A 25,013-nucleotide genomic window follows, 5' to 3' on the forward strand; every position below is an offset into this window, starting at 1 on the left:
TATGCCTCAAAAGTATAGAAAATGGCAATTATTCCCCACAAACTTTGCTTTTGTGTCCAGGACAGTGATATTTCAAAATATCACTATTTCCAATGGGAAAACAGGCAAATGCGTGTCTTTTCGTTCACATAGTCAGAAAAAAACAACATATGAATCCAAATTAACATGTATTTATACTAAAGTAATACAAAAATGACTACAAAAGATTTAGAAGTGAGTAGTTTTTTGAGATTTACGATTATACTGTAAATACAGTATAATCGTAAATCTCAAAAAACTACTCACTTGCAGGTCATACTTTCACACTGTTATCCTCCTCTCCAGTCTGTACTTATTATATATACATTACTAATGGGGGTGAAAAAAATAAAGACTACCATGTCAAACAGGCAATCAAATACCACTGTTTCAAAGGTCTTTTAAGACCGATCAAGTGTCCTGCTACTGATTTGGTGTAATGTAGGAGTAATCGGAAGTGACTGGTCAGTAAAGATGGTTGCAGAGCGTCGTTTATCTGAAAGGAGTCTAAAGGTGCTTTCACACAGAGGAGTTATGACGCTTCAGAAGTTATGTGTGGTCCAGTGGTTAAAGAAACAGGCTTGTAACCAGGAGGTCCCCGGTTCAAATCCCAGCTCAGCCACTGACTCATTGTGTGACCCTGAGCAAGTCACTTAACCTCCTTGTGCTCTGTCATTCGGGTGTGACTTTCTTGTAAATGACTCTGCAACTGGTGCACAGTTCACACACCCTAGTCTCGTATCTTGTAAAGTGCTTTGTGATTGTGGTCCACTATGAAAGGCGCTATATAAAAGTAAAGAGTGTTATAGGTCTGTGTGAATTGCCTATACCGCCACAGAACCGTCATATTTTATGCAAGGTGGTGGTTCAGAGACGGCACTGAACCGTCATAACTGCCTGTGTGAAAGGCTATACCTCTACAGTGGGTGTGGTTTCAAAGTCAACATGCCATGACACTAAAGTGTAGGTAAGGGGCGTGCATTCAGTGCTTAATTTGTGCCGGGGGCACAGTGCTGGAACCTCTAGTTAAAAATCTCATAAAATGCGCTAAAGAGACACAGTCCACTTGTTTGTAGCCTACTTTTAAATGACTTTACGATTTCAGCTTGAGTGCCTCTAAGGTGACACTGGCTGCAACTCTATTGTCATTTTTTATACACAAATAAGCTTACTTGATTTGAAAAACATCATGAACGATACAAGCAACTTCTTACACTACTTGGTTTGATTAAACGAGTAGCGCACAACAAAATATGAAAGCTGATCATTCATTTCAACAAAGAACAACTTTTTAATGAAAAAAATATTATAGCCTACTTCAGTAGGAACATTAGCCTGCTATAGTATATTAAACAAAACAATAAAATTAATAACGATCTAGTTCTTTTGCCTTTTTCAATGAATATAATTTAATTTTAATACAGAATAAAAACATACTAAGTTAACAACTACCTAGCCTAAGTTTAATCGTTTTTGTAATCTACCAGCGGCTTCCGTTGCAAACTCATTGCTAATGATTGTGCAGACCATAGGTGAAACCAGTGTTCGTGTTGGGTGCGTCTTTTCATCAATGTCGTCCTTCTGGAGTGCCTCTGAATGCCTTTTAATTTGTTTGTATTTTAAACCATTTAAATGCAAAACCATAACTAAACATGTATACAGGCTTTTATTTATTTTAAAATATTTGTCCTGCGGTTGCCTTTAACTTTTTTCTGCACGTACTACTGCTTTGTATGTGATGTAGAAAACGTGATTGTAAACATCTAACACAAGTACGTACGTTACTCTTTCAAATAAACGTTATAGTTTCGAATATGCGCTGCTTAGGGTTGGTGTTATTGTCATTGCTTGTACCCCGGCACCTCTTTCTTTACAAATTTAGCACTGCGTGCATGTGTTAGGTCTTGCCAGTGTCTGTTGATTGACAGGTTTGAAGGTTGTATTCGCGCAATCTCTTTGGCTGTGTGAAAGGGTTAGGATGTTAGTACATTGGCACAGATAGCACAATTTCATGCTGTGTGAAAGAGTATCTTACACACTCGTTAAAAAGTTTCAGAGACGGCACAGTAGCTGCATTTCTGTGTGAAAATGGTATAAGAAGTACTAATACTGAGGGTGTGGCCACTTAAGCGCTTTGGTTCATCACTCCTGGCTTTGTTTATAATGACAGCGAATTAACTTCATGAAGCTGTACGCAGGTGAATCCCTTTCAAAATTACAAAGTCACTTTAGATGTTAACCAAATGTAAAAGTCGGTATAAAAGACAAAATAAAACATTTAGACCTTGAAGGGAAAAAAAAAAAGACTAACGGGTGGCAGTCAGTGGGTAGATGTAACACATCCATTCTAATATTATGATCTTCTGATGCCAATTGACAAGCTGCGGTCCCCACACACAGCGAGCCATCTTGCACTTGCAGTGTGAGTTGGTGGCTAGCCTGGCAGCAGGCTTGTTTCCTTTGTCAGGCTATTTAGGGATCACACTGTTTTCTTGATCACAGTCACCACCATGGCAGCCTTTATCTCCCTGGTTAACGTATGAAACTTAATGCTTCAGTAGGAAGCGATGCAGAAATCGGATAGTGACAGGCTGTCATTCTGTAGTGTTGCTTAATGAACAGCAGCAAATCTGGGGTAATTAGAGTAAATTAAATGTTCTTAAGTTTTCCTTCCCTTAAGAAATATTCAAATGGAAGCCTTATTCAGCTCTTGAAGGCCTGTTGCAGTGCCGTGTATTTTAGTGTGTTTCATTTGACAGGAATACCAATCTTGCGTTTGTCGAAGGAAATAAGGGTGTTGGAGGTGGTGGGAGGGGAGGGGGAGGGGGAAGGTGGTGCACAGTCACATAATTGTTTCCTTGAGTCTCCGCAAATGACAGTCATTCTTCTTTTATTAAGTGTCTTTGCTCCCAGGGGGAATCCTTGCTAAATTCATTGGCACTGAGAGAAAAGACTAAACATCTTACTGCAGCAAAGCAAGGAATAAGGTGCTTTCATTACATGTATATTCTTGATGGCAAACAAAACATACATCTCTCTTTCTTTCTTTCTTTTTCTCTCTCTCTCTCTCCTCTTCCCAGTCTGTTCCCAGCCCAGCCAGAGAGCCGACTCAGTGCAACCCCAGTCCAGGAGAAGAGCAGAGCACCCCCTGTGCAGGAGGACTGGGAGGACGGGCCCCGCTCTGTTCTAGGTACAGCAGCAGTGATTGCTATAGAAGGAAAATACTGCTTTATCACTTATTTTTTAAAGAAAAAATAGTTAGCAGTTAGACATCCTAGCTGACATAGGTATATAAATATAGTACACGATAGCCTGGAATCGGCTATCCCCAATTGTAAATCCTTTTTTAAAATAGCTTCTAATAAATCTGTAGATAACCAGGTGATAGGATCAGGATCTCTGGTAATTTCACCATGCCTTGCTGATGTATCTTGTCTCCATGTCTCATACAGAGGATCTCTGCAGCTCCAGAAGAGACGCTTCCACCTCTCCTGCCTTCCTTCCCACAGCCGCCTTTCCTCAACCAGACCCAGGGTAAGCACATTACTCCCTAGGCCAGCCGAGGTTCAGTTGTGTAAAAGATTTAGATTGCATGTCTGAACTGCTTTTAGTGGAGACTGACTTGAGAGAGGTTAGGAGACACTTCTTTATGTAGAGAGTGGTGAGGGTATGGAATGGGTTATTAACCTATGTAATTGATACTGAATATTTGGAATCTCAATGGTAACACACTAATTGGAGCAATATGTTCTACTGAGAAATATGTTACCCGGTTTATCAGGCAAGTTTCAAGATGAGGGTTACAATCAATGCAGGTTACAGCTGTAATGTATAAAACTGTGCTTATTTAAAACTTTGTGAAGCATTTTGCTGCCATCGTACATTTAGCCAAATATCTTGAGATTTAACATGTCATTTTTGACTGCTGAAAGCCTGATTTACAGTAGTGTAACGTGTTACTAAAACCATCCACGACATATCGTACAAACATGACGTCTTTTAAACCAGTGGCCGCAGGAGAGTGTGCTGGCATACAGGGCCCCCAGTGTTCACACAGCAGTGAGAATGGCTGCTGATTCATCCCTGGGAGCTTCCTCACTGAAGAGCTGTACTGCACTGGGAATGTGTGCTGGTCTACACTAGATGGTTTTCTTGCATTGGAGACCAGGCTGTGTATTTATTTATTATAGATAGTGTCATTTTAATGCAGTGGTTCCCAGGGGTGAATCAGATATGGTTTCAGGGGAACTGCAGCACAGAAATATTCTCTCCCAAACTGCCCTGATGCCTGACCAAGCACAAATCCAAGGACCGGGGCTCAGTTGATTAACATGAATGCTGCTGTTAGGTGCTCGGGGTTACACTGAAACAATTCCTACCTGGATATCGGCTTTATCTTAAATTTTAAAATTCTTAATTTCCAATGCTCAATCTGACAATATGTACCATTATACAACAATGTATATGATAGGTACAATAGGAGTGCACCTTTCACATTTCTATAGATTCACTAGGTGGGGGTTTGCAGTTGGGATGCCTCATGTCATGGTGAGCTGCAAACCAAGAAAGTTTGGGAAGCTTTGATTTAATTTGCTACTATTGCAAATCAAGTACCGGGGTATAGACTGAACTCATCGCTTTGTTTAATAGTCTACAGAGGGTGAAACAGTAAAGTTTCCTGCTGTTCTCGTTTGCACTATTGGCTTCATGATGGGTTTAGATAGGCTAACAGCAATGTTGTGCATCTTATGAGTCAGAACTCCGAACCTTGTGACGCAAACACTGATTCATGTACAACCTAAGGATATGCAATAATAAGAAGCATTAAATCAGAGTAGGTATGGACGCTTATAAGTAATAAACCACTAAATAGCTGGTAGGTGGTGCAGGTTTCAAATAAACACGTCCAACTGAATGTGATTTTCTCATACCAGCAGAAGTCTGGTCAGTTTAAAACTTTAAAAAAAGACCATTTGAGGCTGAGCTAGCAATACCTATAAAAATTGTGCTCTGCGCTGTCCCGAGGTGCTCACCTGGTAATAGCAGGACCACTTGTTTTGTGCAGGGGGTTTCAAAAAGAAAGATGAATGCTGGTTTGCATCCTGGCTGTGTGAAGTTGCCGGTATTTGATGGGAATTACACAGCGAGTGTCACGTTGGCTCTGGTGCTCCCACAGTTTAGGACTGAGACCAGCATGGGTGAGCTAGCTAATGGAGGGGGTGACCATCGTTTGAACAGCACTCTGCTCATTGGGAATGATTTGCACACAGGGGTAAATGTAGAAGGGAGTACAGGTTAACTGGACTCGCGTTAGCTTGCAGTCTTTAGTTGGTCTAATTCTCATAATAAAAATCTGCAAGGACTCTTAACTGCAATGCAGTGTGTGTCTTATTTCCATTCCTGTTACGTAATATTTGTGTGTTTATTTGATTTCTCAGTTAGGTTGCTTGTAGTACTGTGAATCAGAGAATGACTTGTTCGCTACTGATATGTAATCTGCTGTATTCACAAATTGACCACCTTTGTCTGCTTCTGTTTAAACAGCCCATCTGTCATGGAGAAAGAATTTGTGTAATTACTGTTAAAGACTGCGTGATGCTCTCGGCATAACTTTGAAAAAGGGGAAGCTAAGAATTAGGCAAGCGTTTCAGACCTCTGACAGGGTTGCATTCAAGTTGGGACACATTCAAATGTTATGTCGGTACGTACTCCTATTTGACTGGTGATAGGACTTGGTATGGACATTCTATAGCACTTGGTATGGACATTCTATAGCACTTGGTATGGACATTCTATAGCACAAGTTCTTAGAGGTCTCAGAATCTAGGTGATGACCTACTGATGCATGAGTTCTGCCCTCTTAATTCTTCAGCCTAATAAAGGCTGTACCTTCAGAACATCCTCCCCACATTTAATACAAATGTTCATGAATTTGTTACAATTTTATAAACCACATATAGGAAAGTATAACCAGTCACAGTGTGACAGGGTCTTCCTCGAGTCACGCGTGTGGGTCGCCGCTGTTCAAGCACACAGAGAGACTGAGGTGGTGTTGAAACGCCGGCACAGGCGCGCAGGATTTATTAACAAAAACAGAAAACGAAAGTAAAATAAAGGCGGTCATGTGACGTTACCAGCGATGGTAGCGCACAGAAGACAAATATAGCAAACTATACAAAAAGTGCAAAATAAAACACACTACCCCAAGCTATAACTCAAAAGGTGCCGTGAAAACGGCAGGCCTTGCAGCAGCCCGAGCAATCTCCCGCAGATGTTTTTAAACTGACGGACACTCGGTCGAGACCCGCCCACGTGCTGATTGAGGACCAGCACAGCCAATCACTTGCTGCCTTTCCCTCAACCAAGCATAGCAGGCAGCAAGTCTCAATCGAGCGCCCGTCTGTAAACAATAATACAATCAAACTAATCAAGTCCCAAAACGTCACAAAATAAACCCATTCCCACATATAAACCACACCAACACTAATTTACCACTGTGCAGGGCAATCGCACTGCCACACACAGATTTGTCAGAATTCCAGTACATCTTGAACTGTATGGATTAAAAAAAATAAATACATAAAAATCTCAAATTGCACAAGATGTCTCTTATCCAGTACGAGACACAATACATACAATCTTCAGGAAGATTTCACATTCTGCGTGTATCCTCATTGCAAAGAGTTTGGTTTAGTAAGGATCACTTAGTACTGGTGTACCTTCAGATATTAGTTTTAGAATGTTTTGATCCTCTGCAACAGAACTCCTCTGAAAGAATGCGTGAATTTGTTTATTTTAATTTAAGAGAAGCTTGGTATTGGTATGAAATACCAGCCCTCCTGCAACACACTGCTTCTAATGGATGTAAGTTTGAACAAATGTGGGGTTCCTTACATCCACTAGAAATAGAGAGTTGCAAGTAAGAGACAGACCATGGAAATCAGTTTTTTGGACATTGGCACATTTGTGTATTTGTTGAGGGCAGGATCATTTCTCTTTCTCATCATTTACCTAACTCTTTTTTTTTTCCCAAAATGTACAATATAAGGACATTAAAAGACAGATTTATCGAATGGTTCAGAAGCAGAGATAGCGAGCATAGCAGGGTGGTGAAGGGTGAAGATTTTAGTTCCCCTCTTGGTGTTGCAGAGAGAGAGAGAGAGCACAGCAGGGTGGTGGAGGGTGAAGATTGTAGTTCCTCTCTTGGTATTGCAGAGAGAGAGCACAGCAGGGTGGTGGAGGGTGAAGATCGTAGTTCCTCTCTTGGTATTACAGATAAAGAGCACAGCGGGGTGGTGGATGGGGAAGATTGTAGTTCCTCTCTTGGTATTGCAGATAAAGAGCACAGCAGGGTGGTGGAGGGTGAAGATTGTAGTTCCTCTCTTGGTATTGCAGAGAGAGAGCACAGCAGGGTGGTTGGGGGTGAAGATTGTAGTTCCTCTCTTGGTATTGCAGATAAAGAGCACAGCAAGGTGGTGGAGGGTAAAGATTGTAGTTCCCCTCTTGGTATTGCAGTATTCCAGTTTATCAGTTGGTGTCACGGGCACTGATATGAAATTACCCACAGCCTCGGTTTGAGGATGACCGATACAGATGTTGACTTTATGTTTATACAGTGGTACGGGTACAGAGTAACACTAATATATTTTATTATATAGTCAGGTTTTTTCCAGACGCATGTCTATATTGCACAGGTGTCTCCCTGTATACAAATGCTGTAGACATGTCCAGGACTGGTCACAACCCAGCTTTTCAGGTCTTAAGCTGAAATCCTTTAATTGAAAGATCCAGATATGAACAGTATTAGATGCTGCTGAATAATTATTGGACTGGATATTCAGTAATTAAATAATAAATGCATATTTTATGTCAGCAATGTAATCATGCAGAGAAAAATACTTTAAACAAAGAATATTGAAAGGAATATGTTGCAAAGTCTAACAAGCTGAATAAAATGTAGTGAAGTGTTGCACTTGTACATATTCATGACATTACAATATCATGTCAAGAGCAGTTACTGACATGCAGCCTATTAGCTGTTATATTAGCGAACATGTGTGAAGGATTCATGACAAAGGTGGAGGGCATGTGAAGTTATGCAGCTATTAATTAGATTCAGTCATTAGAGAAGAACAGGAGTGAATGGACATGAAGGATGTGAGAAGCACTAGCTGGAAGCTGTTGCTTGCCTCCAGGCAGTAGGGTCATAGGTTCCGATTATACTTGGAAATGATGTTTCATTGCTTTGCTGTAGATGTGCTAGGTGGACAAATCAGTGCTGGGACAAACCTTGTGTTTTTCCCATATAGTTCAATTGTCTTTAAAATGTAAACATATATTTAAATATGCTTTTAATTATGAAATAGCTGGAAAACAAAAGTATAATTTTGTACCATTCTACAAGAAAAAATAAATCTCTCTGGAGTAAAAATAAACCTGGTAGAATGTGTGGTTTATTGCAGACTGCAAATATACATCGGTTTCTTTTGCATATCATCTTTTTTGATACATTCATTACAAACACTGGTGTATGAAATGAACACCGAATAGACTTCAAGCAGTGTTTGAATATTCCAATAACCAACCAGCATGGGATGTGGGGATGCTACACTGTTTATAGATAAGACACTGAAACACATATGGTACGATAGGTAGTAGTGGTGCTGTGCAGTTTAACACAAACCTGTGAGAGATACCCGCAGTCTGATATAAGCAAGGCTTCTCCACCTGACTGTTTGTCTGCTACTGGGCCTCTTCAAAACAAACATGGAAACCTATTCACCATGCCAGCACATGTGCACCATGTACAGAGCAACCCTGTCCTTTTAAAAATGTATTCAAATGAATAAATAATAGCACGGGTGCGGTGCGGGCATACGAGAGGTGCACCGTATTTACATCATCCCATCATGCTGTCCCATTTCCCCCTGAACTTCCTCTACTACTTAAACATCCATTTGGCCCCTCCTCCTCATCAACCAAAGCATACATTTTCAACATATGAAAGATGCCGGATTGAAATTGGGCCTAAGTGATATTAATGTTCCACGGCCACCGCTATTGAACCTTGAAAAAGCAATAAAGCCTGGTGTGCCTTCGATAAATATTACATCGCGAGGGTATTAACATTCCGACGCTTATTATAGATTGTAACCGGCGGTGTAAAATACATTATTCATATTTGCTGTGTCACCCAGTGATGGATTGCTGTTTGAGAGGCTGTCCGTTAAATAAATCAACAAATAAAAATGCAAATGCTCACATTTCAGCACTGGCTCACCAGGGCCTTAAACGCAGAATGAAATCCCCTAACCAGTATTGACAGGCAGCCGGGAGAACAAATGAATAAGACAGATTAACTTGCTGGGACTCAAGGTTTCTGTCTCCGGGACTCTCGCTGTCTGCCTCCTTCTAGCCGACACATCAAGTTTTGTTTATTTTTATTATGGTTTTTGGGGAAAGTGTTAAAGTGTTTTCTATAAAGAAAAAAAAAGTTATTTCATCTCTGTTAAAAATAGTATGAGTTACTAGATTGCGTGCTCGTTACAGAAACTGATCGATCTTGAATCCAGTTTTGGGAAACAGGCCCCTAATAACCAACTGTGGTGTGTAGGACAAAACATGGTGTGTGCACATTTTTGAAGGCATCACGTTGTAGTTGTTGTATTTTTTTTTTTATTTTAAAACATGATATGTGCTACGACACTTTGTTAAACAAGTCTCTGTTTCCAATCCATGCTTTTCTGTTAGTGTTGAAGTAGCTTGGTTATTTCATCCAGAGAGTGAGATTGTCCTGTCTTTTTCAATGACTTCTCTGTCATTAACAAACCAGCTGCTGCTCCTATTGAATGTAACATTCGTTGACCCAGAAAGTGCAAATGTAACAAATCTCCTGGGAATAAGGCATAGAAACTGAGCACTTTCTGTAAAGTTCTGACTGTTTCTTTTTCTTTGAGCCAACTTTAACGTTTTAATAATTCATAATTTAAAAAAGTGATGCTTGTTATTTGTATTATAAGAAACCATTATATTAAGGCCTTTGTGTTTGTTGTATGTGGAGAGGTACAGGTTCAGTAGACAGAAAATTCCAGGTCTTGGTGGTTACCGATAATTGTAAATTTATTTATTTGGAAAAAAAAAATGCTAATACCTTTCCTTATCCATAAGTAATGGACTTGGATCACTCTGGAGTCCCGTATGTATTTCAGTCCTTTTAAACTCAATTTGGTCACAGGTGGAAGAAACTGATAAACAATATTATTGATGTCAGATATATATTTATTGGTATAGCTCAGAAAACAAATAATATGTTTTTTATATTTTTTTTCTCCAGTTTTTTTACCCTGGTTTTTCTTCCCAATTTTGTATGCCCAATTATTATCTGCATCCTCGGCTCACCGCTTGCAACCCCCCTGCTGACTCGGGGAATGGAGGCTGGAGCACGCGTCCTCTAAAAAGTGCTCCTGCCAATCTGTCATTTTTCGCACTGCGGATCCACAGCGAGGCCACCAGACCTATAGCGCTGGAGGACAACACAGATCTGGGGGCTCCACTGCAGAACCACAGACGCACTGTTGGCCACGGGTCGCTGGTGTGCAGTGAGCAGTGGATTCCCCTGCCAGCGCTTGGCCAGTTGTGCGCTGCCCCCTAGGAACTCCGGTCACGGTCGGCTGTGACATAGCCTGGACTCGATCCTGCGATCCCCAGGCTATAGGGCACATCCACGTGGAGCGCCTTTGCTGGATGCGCCACTCGGGAGCCCCTGAACAAGAATAATTTTAATGAACAGAGTCGTGTCAGGCACCGGACAATGCATTCACTTTAATAGATTCCAACACAGCCCTTTTAAAGGTGTCATTTGTGACCCCTCCTTCCTCTCTGTTCAGCATGTAGCTAACAAACTATCCTTTTTAATCTGTTATCTCTGAGATTCACCCATCCCCCCCATGCAAGCAGAGGCCCCCTCTCCTTACATTCCTGAGTGCAAATACCACCCAGCTTCTCCGTTAGGTAGCTGTAGAAAATCACATTATAAAAGAATAATTAATTTTAATAAACACTATTACAAAATTCTACACAGGAGTACAGTAGGTCAGCATGAAGCGGTCTGCCTGAAACCACATGCAATCAACACGCTTCAGTTTATCAGGCGAGTGCAACAAAGAAGGCAAATGAGTCCTGTTTAATACGAATAGAGCATGCTGCTGGCAGCACCAGAGAATTTGATTTAGAATTCATGTTTTTAAATCGGATACATGCTTATTCTTATGTGTACATGTGAATTATTTATCTAGTGCTCTAACAGGTTGTGCATTTGAATCCCTGTTAGTGCTTGTTTCTCTTGGGAGCGTGCTGGGTGAGTTGATTTGCACTTGCGCCCTTCATTCATTCATTACTGGAGTCCTCTCAATATGAGACATGGCGGCATGGCGGCATGGCTAGATGTTCTAGTTTTCAGACGCCTTACTGCAGCTGGTTCACTCTGCTGACTTGGCAGGTTAGTAACTATCTCTGTGTACCGGAGACAGTTTGTTTTGAGAAGCTAGACATGCAGAGTGTGCAGTGCTTCATCATGACATTAACAGTAGAGGAATCTTTTATTATGTAACCATATTTCCTATACTTGTTAATGGTAAAAAAACACAATCTATTCATTCAATAAAGATTAAATAAACTTCCATCAGCCTCTGGCATTGACTTGAACACCATTTGAAGTTAATCTTGTTCATTTGCGTTAGCAGCAGATTGAGATCAAATCGGTTTCAAATGGGACTATGCCAGCCCAAATAAGGATTGTGGGTTGGCAGGACTTGATCTCGAAATATATATATAATATATTTATTGGTGTGTGTGTGTACCGATTAAAAAAAAATAAAATAAAAAAAAAATAAATAAATAAATAATTGCCTTTGTGACTTAGCTAGCACCATTCACTCCTATACGAGGTTGGTTAATTATACGTGCAAAATTACTATGCACATATTCTTCATAATGGGACCATTAAGAAATCCTCTGTGGACAATTGTAGGTTTCCACCCATCCCTAGAATAGCTTACAGTGGTGACCAGTACCCACAATGGTTCAGGTTTTTGATTCAGCCAGTATGTGAACCATTTGCTTTAACCTTGTTTTCCAGTGTACATAAGACAGCGCTTACAGCCTCAGACATAAAGAGGGTGTAGCATCATAGAGAGTCAAGCATTCATCACCATACTGCAGTACAAATTAAAACCCAATGAAAAAGAGCAACCCAATGAACAACTGACCATGAATGGAGACTTTCTGGGTTAATAAGGTGATCGTTGATTTAGGGTGCCCAAGCGAAATTCCACTACAGGCATGATAGCCACCTCAACAGATCTGTCTGCATAACACATATATGTTGTAAAGGGACGTGTTTAAAAACAGTAAAATGTATCATCGCCACTAAATAAGCAGAGAGAAATCTCTTTGACGTGGGGTTAACTCTGGTTTCTCTGTATGTAAACATGTGACCCCTAAAGCCTGATGAATAACTGCTATAACATTTTTTTCCCCCCTGAAGCTACGATGCATCCCTTATTGAACTGCTTGAAGCTCTGACTCCTATTTCGAAGCGCAGCCTGCATAGCCCTTCTCATCTGCAGAGGAGACCGCCCATCACTCTCACCCCCACCCTACGAGGACAGCGCTCCACTCTGAAACCCCGGCCCTCGCCCTCGTGCAGGAGATCCCCCCGGACCCACTCCTCTTCACTAGGGTATCCCCTGGAGGAGCTGCAGGAGAGCCAGATCCTGGAAGAAATCTTCTTCATCTGCTGAGGGACGCAGGATGAACCCTGGACTGGAAAACAGCTGGGGTGGGCTGCTCGACTGGCTTTGAATGCCTTTTAATTACTAGGGGGAGATGAACTGAAATGAACTTGGTCTTTTTATTTTTATCACCGAGTTTTCAGTAGGTCTTGGGCTTGACAGCTATTGAATGTACTGACATACCGCTCAGGTGCAATAGCTCTGTTCCGAAGCCCCACATGTCATCTTTGTAGACCATATATATATATATATATATATATATATATATATATATATATATATATATATATATATATATATATATATATATGTTGCCTTTATAATATTTCCTTTGAAAAGTACACTAGAAGCTTCAGGTCAGGAGCAAATACTCATCCACACTACTGCAGAAGTCTTGTCATATACTGTCTTATACTGAACTGCAATCTAATTTATGCACTGCTGTGAATTTATGTTGGTATGCTTTAGGGGGCATTTGTTTATTTAAGGGAGTAAAAGCAGTTGCACCAGACTGTAGGGAAGGAGGTTTTGAAACGGGCTTGCAACCTGTTCTGCAGATTCTGAGCTTCACTGCACTCTGTCTCAATTAAAATGTTTGGATCATTTTTCTCTACTATGCATCCCACCAGAAAACATTATGTACTACGTTGTTAGATGTTATATACCCTTATCTTGCCATAATGCTTTTAAATGTTTAAATTAACCTGTACACTGATGTTTTAACCAAATCAAGTTGATTTAGAATTTGTGTTGTGCCTTTTTATTATTATTTTTTTATTATTAATCTATGTTTGGTATTAAATATTTATTGTGTTTAAGGATTTTATTATTTTTTTATTCATATGTTTTCTACCACACTAATAAACTAATATTTTCTGACATGTAGCCTGTTAGCTGTATCCTCAAACTGACTGAAAAAGCAATTTGAAAACTCACCTACCTTGCAAAGTAACCCATTGCATGTGGGGTGTGTAGTCCTGAAGCTCAATTATATACAGAGTCTGTATTCAGACCCCTGACCAATTCTCTCATATTACTGAATTACAAATGGTACACTGAAATTTCGCTCTGTTCGATATTTTTTTTTAAAAACACTTAAACTCAAAATCAATTCTTGTAAGGTGACATTGGTTTTATGTTGGGAAATATTTTTAAGAAAAATAAAAAAACTGAAATATCTTGCTTGCATAAGTATTCTACCCCCACACATTAATATTTGGTAGAGCCACCTTTCGCTGCAATAACAGCTTTAAGTCTTTTGGGGTAAGTATGTACCAGCTTTGCACACAGTGTCGGAGTGATTTTGGCCCATTCATCTTGGCAGATTTGCTCCAGGTTGTTCAGGTTGGTTGGATGACGCTTGTGGACCGCAATTTTCAAATAGTGCCACAGATTCTCAATGGGATTGAGAGCAGGACTTTGACTGGGCCACTGTAGGACATTCACCTTTTTGTTCTTGAGCAACTCCAATGTTGCTTTGGCCTTGTGCTTGGGATCATTGTCCTGCTAAAAGGTGAATTTCCTCCCAAGCTTCAGTTTTTTAGCGGACTAAAGCAGATTCTCTTGCAGTATTTTCCTGTATTTTGCTCCATCCATTCTTCCTTCAGTTGTAACAAGATGCCCTGTCCCTGCTGATGAGAAGCATCCCCACAGCATGATGCTGCCACCACCATACTTCACTGTAGGGATGGTGTGTCTTGAGGCATGGGCAGTGTTAGGTTTGCGCCACACATAGCGCTTTGAGTTTTGGCCAAAAAGCTGTATCTGGTCATATCTTACCACAAAACATTTTCCCGCATCGCAGCTGGGTCACTCTCATGCTTTCTGGCAAACTCCAGATGCTCTTTCAGATGGTACTTTTTGAGTAATGGCTTCTTTCTTAGAAACATAAGAAACATAAGAAAGTTTACAAACGAGAGGAGGCCATTCGGCCCATCTTGCTTGTTTGGTTGTTAGTAGCTTATTGATCCCAAAATCTCATCAAGCAGCTTCTTGAAGGATCCCAGGGTGTCAGCTTCAACAACATTACTGGGGAGTTGATTCCAGACCCTCACAATTCTCTGTGTAAAAAAGTGTCTCCTATTTTCTGTTCTGAATGCCCCTTTTTCTTGCCACCCTCCCATACAGGCCAGGATTATGCAGAGCTCTTGATATGGTTGACTGGTGCACCATTACTCCACTCCCAGCCACTGAACTCTGTAGCTCCTTCAAAGTGATTGTTGGCCTCTCTGTGGCTTCTCTCACAAGTCTCCTTCTTGTTTGAGCGCTGAGTTTTGAGGGTCGGCCTTTTCTTGGCAGTACCTGGGTGGTGTGATGCAGCTTCCACTTCCTGATTATTGATCCAACTGTGCTCACTGGGATATCCAAACACTTGGATATTATTTTGTACCCTTTCCCTAATCTATACATTTGTATTACTTTATCTCGAACTTCTGTAGAATGCTCTTTAGTCTTCATTTTCCTTCAGATTCACAGCCTTACCAATGATCCTTCAACAGTGGGGTTTTTATCCAGAAAATGTGACAGCAACTTTAATGGTTCACAGGTGGAGGCCAATGGTAAGGTAATTGTGTCCTCGTTAGGGCAATTTCTTTGGAATTGGTCAGGGGTCTGAATACTTTTGCAAGGCACTGTATATATATATATATATATATATATATATATATATATATATATATATATATATATATATATATATACTACAAATAGAGGGAAGTACACAGGAACATTTACTGCATTTCTAGATGTGTGCTATTTTTGCAGCAAGTTTGAAAGGGTTGGTTCAGTTAATATGGAGACTCAAACAATCTGGGTTCTACTGTACATGGAACAGTTAGTTATTGTGACATAATTAAAGCAGAAAAAAATATCCAAGAATCACACAGAATACATATATACAATAAGTTAGAAATGAAATGACAGGCAAATGCAAACGGTATAAACTACTCCTTTATCTGCCAAATCTTTCTTTAAGCCACTATATGAAGAAAAAAAAATCAGTTTATCAATTAAAACCAATATGTAGTTTACATTAGAATATAACTTAACTTATGAGAGAGCTGTTTTTGATATACAAATAGACAAAGCAAAGAAATTAGTAATGTTTAACATACATTGTTTGAAATTAATGTTATATGTATTGTGCAATTTCCTGTTTTGAGTTCGATTGTAATTGCCATGCTAATCAGTATTAAAGCCAGTGTAGCGGGGAAGCCAATTTACGATGCACAGTGATCAAAAGCCTTTTGGTGAACGCTTGTGCACTGCAGCAATGATATACTTCCCCAACCTGTTTCCTTACTAACACATTGTGCCCCATATAAGTGTCGCTCTGTCTCAAAGACTAGCCACGTTTTTCATCTTGCCTGACGACTTCACGGAGATAATTTAAATTATTAATTGGTTTAATATAAACAAAGCCCTTTTCATTGGTCAATATACAGCATAATGACATGTTTGAAATTATTTTGATTGGTTCTTTTAACTAAGAAATTCATTTTGACACCGTACTGTTTTAAAAGCTTAGAGCAAGCTTAATATTTTTTGTAAAACATCTTGACAAAGAATAATCCAAACATTTAGTATTCTACAGTCAAAAATATTTGCTTTTCTGCATAAACTATGCAGAATAAAATGGTTTCGTTAAATATATATATATAGTGAAATGTTTGCTGTTTTTCTTGAAATTGAATATAAGAATGATTTTTACCTTTATTACAGTGCATATTCATTATTTCGCGTAGTTTATGCAGGCGGGTAAACACTGTAGAGAGACTTAGAGATTTAAAGGCCCAGTGGCACAAAAATGTCCTTATTACAGACTGATGAACGTTCAGGATTTGTTGCTCAAGGTTTGAAGGCATTTATGAAGTGTGAAGCATGGCAGCATCACAGATTTTTATTTTTTCAATGGAACAAAATAAATGTATATATTTGTTTAATGTTGGTTTATGTTGAAAGATGGTGAAACACAGATTTGTGTGAAGGTTTAGTTTTTGTGAGCAAGAAAACATTTTGTTATGTATATAAATAAAAGATAATGCGGTGCAGTTGAAATGTTTCTGTTATTTTCACAGATACTATTAGAGTTGACATTTATGCAGTAAAAGCATAAATTGCCCAAGCAGTTAATGTCTTGAGTACTATTCTAAAGCATTCAAAAGAGAATAAGCTGGAATTTAATAATTAACTCAAACTTCTGAGTTCCTTAACCAAAGAATCTCAAAACACGTTACAGGGAAAGTAATAACTTTTTTTTTTTTTTTTTTTTAACTCTTGAGGAAATGGAAGGAAGGTTTGAATGATTTTGTATTCAATACACATTAGTTAACTATTGGTTACCTGAAACCAGTTGCTCAATTGTATTTCTCATGGGTCTCAAACAAGTCTCATTGCATGTGTCTCATTTGTTGCTCATTTTATTTCTCCAATAGCGCTTTTAGGAGAAACATTTGAGACACTGAAGAGATGTAATTGATAGGAAAATGAGATATCGCTTATTTCTCATACTGCTCAATTTTATTTCTCTTCTAATGCGCATGTGTCTCAAATGCATATCATTTTGTTGCTCGTTTTATTTCTCCAATAGCGCTTTTAGCAGAAACATTTCAGGCATGATAGAGACACATGATATGAAACTGAGGCTTCAATTTCTTCTCGGGAGAACTAAAAAAGATAAAGATGAGCAGTAGAATCTCCCTCTGGGATGTGCTATTGGAAACCGATTCACCATTTTTTTTTGGCACTTGAGTGTACTCCATGACGCTTTCAAATTAGACTTTACATGTAGAATCTACACAAACTAATTCACATTGCTAGTTAAAAAATGCATATAGAATATAAATAAGTAAGATTTACAGAGGAAAACAGATTCATCTCAGTTGCATAAGTATTCAACCCCTTTGCTACTGCAGCTCAGGTGTAAATGATTTGTTTGAAAGGTCACAAAATTAGTAAAATGGTTTTAGCCTGTGTGTTCTCAAAGTGGTTTAACTTGTAGATAATTTCCCTCAGGTATATAAAGATTTTCAAGCTGCAACTTACATAATGATCCAACAAAGCAACCATGAAGACCAAGGAGCTCTCGAAACAAGTCAGGGATAAAATGGTAGAGAGGCACAGAGCAGAAGAAGGGTACAAGAAAATTTAAAAGGTGCTGATTATCCCTCTCAGCACAGTGAAGTCCATTACACTGTGTAACAATTTTTTTTATTTTTTTGTTTCTGGGTAGTAATTGTTATTTCCTAATTGCTTATGCCTCAAAAGTATAGAAAATGGCTATTATTCCCCACAAACTTTGCTTTTGTGACCAGGACAGTGATATTTTGAAATACCACTATTTCCAATGAGAAAACAGGAGCTTTTGTGTCTTTTCGTTCACACAAAGTCAGAAAAAAACAACATATGAATCCAAATTAACATGTATTTATACTAAAGTAATACAAAAATGACTACAAAAGATTTAGAAGTGAGTAGTTTTTCGAGATTTACGATTATACTGTTAATCAACTGTGTGTGTTCCTGTCTGCCACAACTAAGTGTAAACCTGAAACAAATATTTTATATATAAATCACCCTGCCTATCTTCAGAAGTGTGAAAATGTTACCATGTTGCTTTTTGAACAACAGAATCCCACCTGGAGGCTCCTTTGTTTGCATTACTAAGTGCTGGTCCTTGAGCAGAGCGCTTTCTAACTAAATAAAGCCAGGAGACCCTATGGAGCTCTGCACTAAGGAAGGATTGCTCGTTTTCCAGTTGAGTGGTCTCGCTGTGCTGGAAGGGAGTGGGAGAAGTATCATTTTAAACGTCCAGAGAAGTGCCAGTTTTACAGGCCAGGCTAGTAATTAAAGAAGTGTTGGAAACCTTGTCAGGAAGAGATGGCTTAAACATCCATCATTGCAGCACACCCTGCCAGTTTTCTGGCTCACTGCTTGGGTAGTACTGAAGGAGTGAGATTGCCTCAGCAAGATAGAAACAATCCTAGTGCTTACAGCTGCCCTGTTAGGACTGCTTTGCTGTTACTGTCAAAAGAGATGCTGTTTATGAGATGTCGAAGGCACTTCCTCTGTTTAATACTGCGCAGTGTCTCCAGAAGGCTGGTATTAATAAAAACAAATGTTATCTACTCCACAGCCTTCGTTCACAGTTTCCTGTCTAACTATCCCAAAAGATGCCGTTGAGTTTGAGAAATGTTTTTTAATCACCATGGATACATGAGAACTATGGTGTGGCTAGGAGGTGCGTGTTGAAATACTGCGGTTGTTTCGTGGATGTGGGAATGGGGAGATTCTGTAGTCTAATTCCGTTTTGGGAATAGCTCACATACAACCATTTGAGAACCTTGTTGCCAATAATCCCATCTTTTTGTTGCAGCTTCTTTTGTATTTAATATTTGTATGTGCTGGGTTCACTTTGTCTGTAATTAAAGCAGTGAGAGGAAATGTATACGGTTATCGGGTACTATATGATGTTCAGTACAGTGCTATAGAAGGCATTGTGAAAGTAAGGCTGAGACCCTATTTATACATGCAGAGGTGATTGAGACTCAGCACAACACTTTGGTCAGGCCAATGTATCCTACCAGCACACTAACAGTACACAATCCTCACCTGACTGTGGGTCCAAATAAAATCTGGAAAACCAGATGATGTACAGCAGGGCTTCCCAACCCTGCTCCTGGGGACCCCCTGTGTCTTCAGGTTTACATTCCAACTGAGCTCTCAATTACTTAACTAGACCCTTAAGTAAACCAATAATTTGCTTAATTAGACCTTTTGAATTGTTCTCAGCTGCTAAAAAGTGTTCAAGTTGCTTATAAAATGTTATAGCTAACTTGAAATCAGCAACTGTTTAAGAGCTGAAAACGAGTAAAAAGGTCTAACTAAGCAAGGTATTTGTTCAATTAATGGTCTAGTTAAGTAACTGAGAGCTCAGCTGGAATGAAAGCCAGAAGACACTGGGCTCCCCGAACCAGGTCTGGGAAGCCCTGGTCTACAGCCGAAAGATAAGAAATGTGGACAGCGGTGTCATCTGGAGAACTGTGAGCCTTTCAGAAAATGGGGGATAAAAAACAAAACAAAAACAAACATCCCATTTGATCTAGAAATCAGGGGCATTGATCCAGTTTAACCCAGAAAACAAAGTATTTCGTCTAGCAAAATTGCACATTAGAATGTAAACACCAGGGCGTTGCATTTTATCACAGATCCCAGGTGGGTCATTTGTATGGAAATTGAGAGAAACATTCCCCATGTGTTAGCAGAGAAAACCCTTTGAAAGACGAGCGTGTCGTGAATGTCCTTTTCCCGTGCATCTCTCCCGGCGTAGAAATCCATTAAGACAAGCCGAGACATTGCTTTATCCTAGACTGTGCTTTATTTAGGGCTAAGCTGAAATGCATCATTCAGTAATTACAGAAGAGTAGAAGGACTTTTGCCAGGTAATCGAGAGTGACAGAATGAGCAGTCAAGCATGAACTGCGAATCACAGCTGCAGAGGTGCAAAAAAAACTACAAGGAGTGGAAAAACAACAAAACAAAAAGTCCGGGAAACAATGAAACGTAGGAAACAGTAAACAAAGGGGTGTTCACGACAGATGCACAAGCCAGCCTTACTAGTAGAGGCAATAAATTATAAATATGATCTCTGAAAAATAAATAAACAATTTAAAAATAGCAGAATCACTACGTAACATTTGTCATGTGCTCCCCAACTGCTCTAAAGTCTATTACCAAATATAAATCTCCTTCCTTCAATAAATAAGTTCATTTTCTCCTTGTAATCTTTTCCCCCAGTCATTATCAATACAAGAAAAAGTCCTATAAAATTTGCAAACATATTTACAGAAGAACAGAGCTAAACCCATATACATATATATTATTTATTTTAAAACCTGCTCTGCTTTTATTTATTTTTTTCATGTAAACAGTTGCAGCAATTTCTTTAGAGAGCTGATGAGGTTCTAAGCCCCTTGCCCTGAATGAAGGTCTAGAAACAAGAATCTAGAAGGTAGCGGGAAATGGGAGCTGGATGGATGAACGAAGTTGAAAAGGAAGGACTAGATGTTCTAGTCAAAGTGTGAATGGAGCAGAGAGGATGTACTTGAGGTGATTAAAATACACTGATCTAGAACCTAGAGGAAAGAGATTCCCGAAGAGTATTGCACTTGTGTGTTTTAGATAAAGAATGCAATATAATAGGAATGAAGTTCTAGACAATAGAGAGTTCTGTGGTTTCCTGGCAGTACAATGTTATAAACAAAAGGAATATCATACAGTATGGGACTGAGAATTTAAAAAAGGGATAAGATTCAGTATAGAGAACAAGGTTGGAGAACAGGGCTGGGCTGCACCAGCTATGTGTTCGTTCCTAAGTTAGAATTTAAAGTCTGTTCTAAGTCCTTAGCTGTTACTAGTTAGTTTGTAACTGAGCGCTCTCTTATTTCAGTTGCACCACACGTACTTGAGACGATACTTTGTTAATTTATCACTAAGAACGGTTCTTTCTACGTCGGTGATGTCATCGCTGCTCGGTAGCCAATTAGAAGTGAGGATGTTTCAGAGGGCTTGGTCAGTGACACAGATCAAAACTCACACTGAACCTTTAAACTACCAAAAATAAACATATAACGTAATGGGAATGTTAGGAATGTTTAGTTTTAGAGATCAAAACTGCGAGGGCAAGCTCTTTTGTTTGTACTTCAGGCATAGATGGAGATTAAGGGGCCAAGCAACTTAACTAGTTAAGAATAGGGGGAGAATGCAACGTTCTGTGTGTGCAATGTTCTGTGTGTGTCGGTTTAGGGGGCCAGTGCAATGTTCTGTGTGTGTCGGTTTAGGGGGCCAGTGCAATGTTCTGTGTGTGTCGGTTTAGGGGGCCAGTGCAATGTTCTGTGTGTGTCGGTTTAGGGGGCCAGTGCAATGTTCTGTGTGTGTCGGTTTAGGGGGCCAGTGCAATGTTCTGTGTGTGTCGGTTTAGGGGGCCAGTGCAATGTTCTGTGTGTGTCGGTTTAGGGGGCCAGTGCAATGTTCTGTGTGTGTCGGTTTAGGGGGCCAGTGCAATGTTCTGTGTGTGTCGGTTTAGGGGGCCAGTGCAATGTTCTGTGTGTGTCGGTTTAGGGGGCCAGTGCAATGTTCTGTGTGTGTCGGTTTAGGGGGCCAGTGCAATGTTCTGTGTGTGTCGGTTTAGGGGGCCAGTGCAATGTTCTGTGTGTGTCGGTTTAGGGGGCCAGTGCAATGTTCTGTGTGTGTCGGTTTAGGGGGCCAGTGCAATGTTCTGTGTGTGTCGGTTTAGGGGGCCAGTGCAATGTTCTGTGTGTGTCGGTTTAGGGGGCCAGTGCAATGTTCTGTGTGTGTCGGTTTAGGGGGCCAGTGCAATGTTCTGTGTGTGTCGGTTTAGGGGGCCAGTGCAATGTTCTGTGTGTGTCGGTTTAGGGGGCCAGTGCAATGTTCTGTGTGTGTCGGTTTAGGGGGCCAGTGCAATGTTCTGTGTGTGTCGGTTTAGGGGGCCAGTGCAATGTTCTGTGTGTGTCGGTTTAGGGGGCCAGTGCAATGTTCTGTGTGTGTCGGTTTAGGGGGCCAGTGCAATGTTCTGTGTGTGTCGGTTTAGGGGGCCAGTGCAATGTTCTGTGTGTGTCGGTTTAGGGGGCCAGTGCAATGTTCTGTGTGTGTCGGTTTAGGGGGCCAGTGCAATGTTCTGTGTGTGTCGGTTTAGGGGGCCAGTGCAATGTTCTGTGTGTGTCGGTTTAGGGGGCCAGTGCAATGTTCTGTGTGTGTCGGTTTAGGGGGCCAGTGCAATGTTCTGTGTGTGTCGGTTTAGGGGGCCAGTGCAATGTTCTGTGTGTGTCGGTTTAGGGGGCCAGTGCAATGTTCTGTGTGTGTCGGTTTAGGGGGCCAGTGCAATGTTCTGTGTGTGTCGGTTTAGGGGGCCAGTGCAATGTTCTGTGTGTGTCGGTTTAGGGGGCCAGTGCAATGTTCTGTGTGTGTCGGTTTAGGGGGCCAGTGCAATGTTCTGTGTGTGTCGGTTTAGGGGGCCAGTGCAATGTTCTGTGTGTGTCGGTTTAGGGGGCCAGTGCAATGTTCTGTGTGTGTCGGTTTAGGGGGCCAGTGCAATGTTCTGTGTGTGTCGGTTTAGGGGGCCAGTGCAATGTTCTGTGTGTGTCGGTTTAGGGGGCCAGTGCAATGTTCTGTGTGTGTCGGTTTAGGGGGCCAGTGCAATGTTCTGTGTGTGTCGGTTTAGGGGGCCAGTGCAATGTTCTGTGTGTGTCGGTTTAGGGGGCCAGTGCAATGTTCTGTGTGTGTCGGTTTAGGGGGCCAGTGCAATGTTCTGTGTGTGTCGGTTTAGGGGGCCAGTGCAATGTTCTGTGTGTGTCGGTTTAGGGGGCCAGTGCAATGTTCTGTGTGTGTCGGTTTAGGGGGCCAGTGCAATGTTCTGTGTGTGTCGGTTTAGGGGGCCAGTGCAATGTTCTGTGTGTGTCGGTTTAGGGGGCCAGTGCAATGTTCTGTGTGTGTCGGTTTAGGGGGCCAGTGCAATGTTCTGTGTGTGTCGGTTTAGGGGGCCAGTGCAATGTTCTGTGTGTGTCGGTTTAGGGGGCCAGTGCAATGTTCTGTGTGTGTCGGTTTAGGGGGCCAGTGCAATGTTCTGTGTGTGTCGGTTTAGGGGGCCAGTGCAATGTTCTGTGTGTGTCGGTTTAGGGGGCCAGTGCAATGTTCTGTGTGTGTCGGTTTAGGGGGCCAGTGCAATGTTCTGTGTGTGTCGGTTTAGGGGGCCAGTGCAATGTTCTGTGTGTGTCGGTTTAGGGGGCCAGTGCAATGTTCTGTGTGTGTCGGTTTAGGGGGCCAGTGCAATGTTCTGTGTGTGTCGGTTTAGGGGGCCAGTGCAATGTTCTGTGTGTGTCGGTTTAGGGGGCCAGTGCAATGTTCTGTGTGTGTCGGTTTAGGGGGCCAGTGCAATGTTCTGTGTGTGTCGGTTTAGGGGGCCAGTGCAATGTTCTGTGTGTGTCGGTTTAGGGGGCCAGTGCAATGTTCTGTGTGTGTCGGTTTAGGGGGCCAGTGCAATGTTCTGTGTGTGTCGGTTTAGGGGGCCAGTGCAATGTTCTGTGTGTGTCGGTTTAGGGGGCCAGTGCAATGTTCTGTGTGTGTCGGTTTAGGGGGCCAGTGCAATGTTCTGTGTGTGTCGGTTTAGGGGGCCAGTGCAATGTTCTGTGTGTGTCGGTTTAGGGGGCCAGTGCAATGTTCTGTGTGTGTCGGTTTAGGGGGCCAGTGCAATGTTCTGTGTGTGTCGGTTTAGGGGGCCAGTGCAATGTTCTGTGTGTGTCGGTTTAGGGGGCCAGTGCAATGTTCTGTGTGTGTCGGTTTAGGGGGCCAGTGCAATGTTCTGTGTGTGTCGGTTTAGGGGGCCAGTGCAATGTTCTGTGTGTGTCGGTTTAGGGGGCCAGTGCAATGTTCTGTGTGTGTCGGTTTAGGGGGCCAGTGCAATGTTCTGTGTGTGTCGGTTTAGGGGGCCAGTGCAATGTTCTGTGTGTGTCGGTTTAGGGGGCCAGTGCAATGTTCTGTGTGTGTCGGTTGGTAATGGGATGTTCTGCCTGTGTCAGTTACTGCTTCCAAAATGAGAAAAATAACAGCAGATATGATGACAGCAGATTTATTGGATATCTCGGTATACAACATCACTACCATCACTGATATTGCTGACGACCCGCTTAGGATCACTTATTTATTTCAAAAGTTTAATATTCTGAGCAAACTTTTCCAGTGTGAGAAATGTCATACGGGTCTGATAAAGAACAGCTACACAAGATTACTGGGATATATCTGACTGTCAGGCTAAAAAGGCTAAAAAATCAGTTCTGTCAGAAAGCTACTTTCAAAACACTTGTTTAAGCCTTCAGAAAATCTTGTTTGTGATTTATTTCTGGGCTTGCAAGTCACATGTCACCATCACTGCCATACATGTCGATACAGACAAAAAAACAGCAATCGACGGGGACAGCTTTATGAGGTGCATCTGCTCATGAAAGCTGATGCATGAACCATGCTGCTCTGTGGCCCGGGTTGTGTGGTTCAGATTGATGGGAGTTTCATGATCCAGGAAAAATATAGATGTAGCCGCAACCTGGGAAAGCCTGATAGGTGGGTACTTGGCATTTACCAACCAGATATTCAGCTTGGGTCCCTTACCTTTGTTGAGTGCGAGAGTTTAACGCT

At 41.1% G+C, this 25,013-nt stretch overlaps 1 protein-coding gene across 3 annotated transcripts in view; it reads left to right on the forward strand.

Moving 5' to 3' along the window:
• kiaa1328 (KIAA1328 ortholog) overlaps window positions 1-13,886 on the forward strand; it is a 37,040-nt gene extending 23,154 nt beyond the window's left edge. For all 3 annotated transcript variants that reach the window (XM_041238004.1, XM_041238144.1, XM_041238072.1), the window contains 3 exons: window positions 3,099-3,208; window positions 3,471-3,552; window positions 12,563-13,886. In XM_041238004.1, coding sequence (XP_041093938.1) covers window positions 3,099-3,208; window positions 3,471-3,552; window positions 12,563-12,818 — 448 coding nt within the window. In that variant the 3' untranslated portion in view covers window positions 12,819-13,886. The remainder of the gene's footprint in view (window positions 1-3,098; window positions 3,209-3,470; window positions 3,553-12,562) is intronic.
• Window positions 13,887-25,013: the final 11,127 nt, after the last annotated feature.

This window comes from Polyodon spathula, chromosome 1 (assembly GCF_017654505.1).
Source record: "Polyodon spathula isolate WHYD16114869_AA chromosome 1, ASM1765450v1, whole genome shotgun sequence".
Taxonomy (NCBI): Eukaryota; Metazoa; Chordata; class Actinopteri; order Acipenseriformes; family Polyodontidae; genus Polyodon; species Polyodon spathula.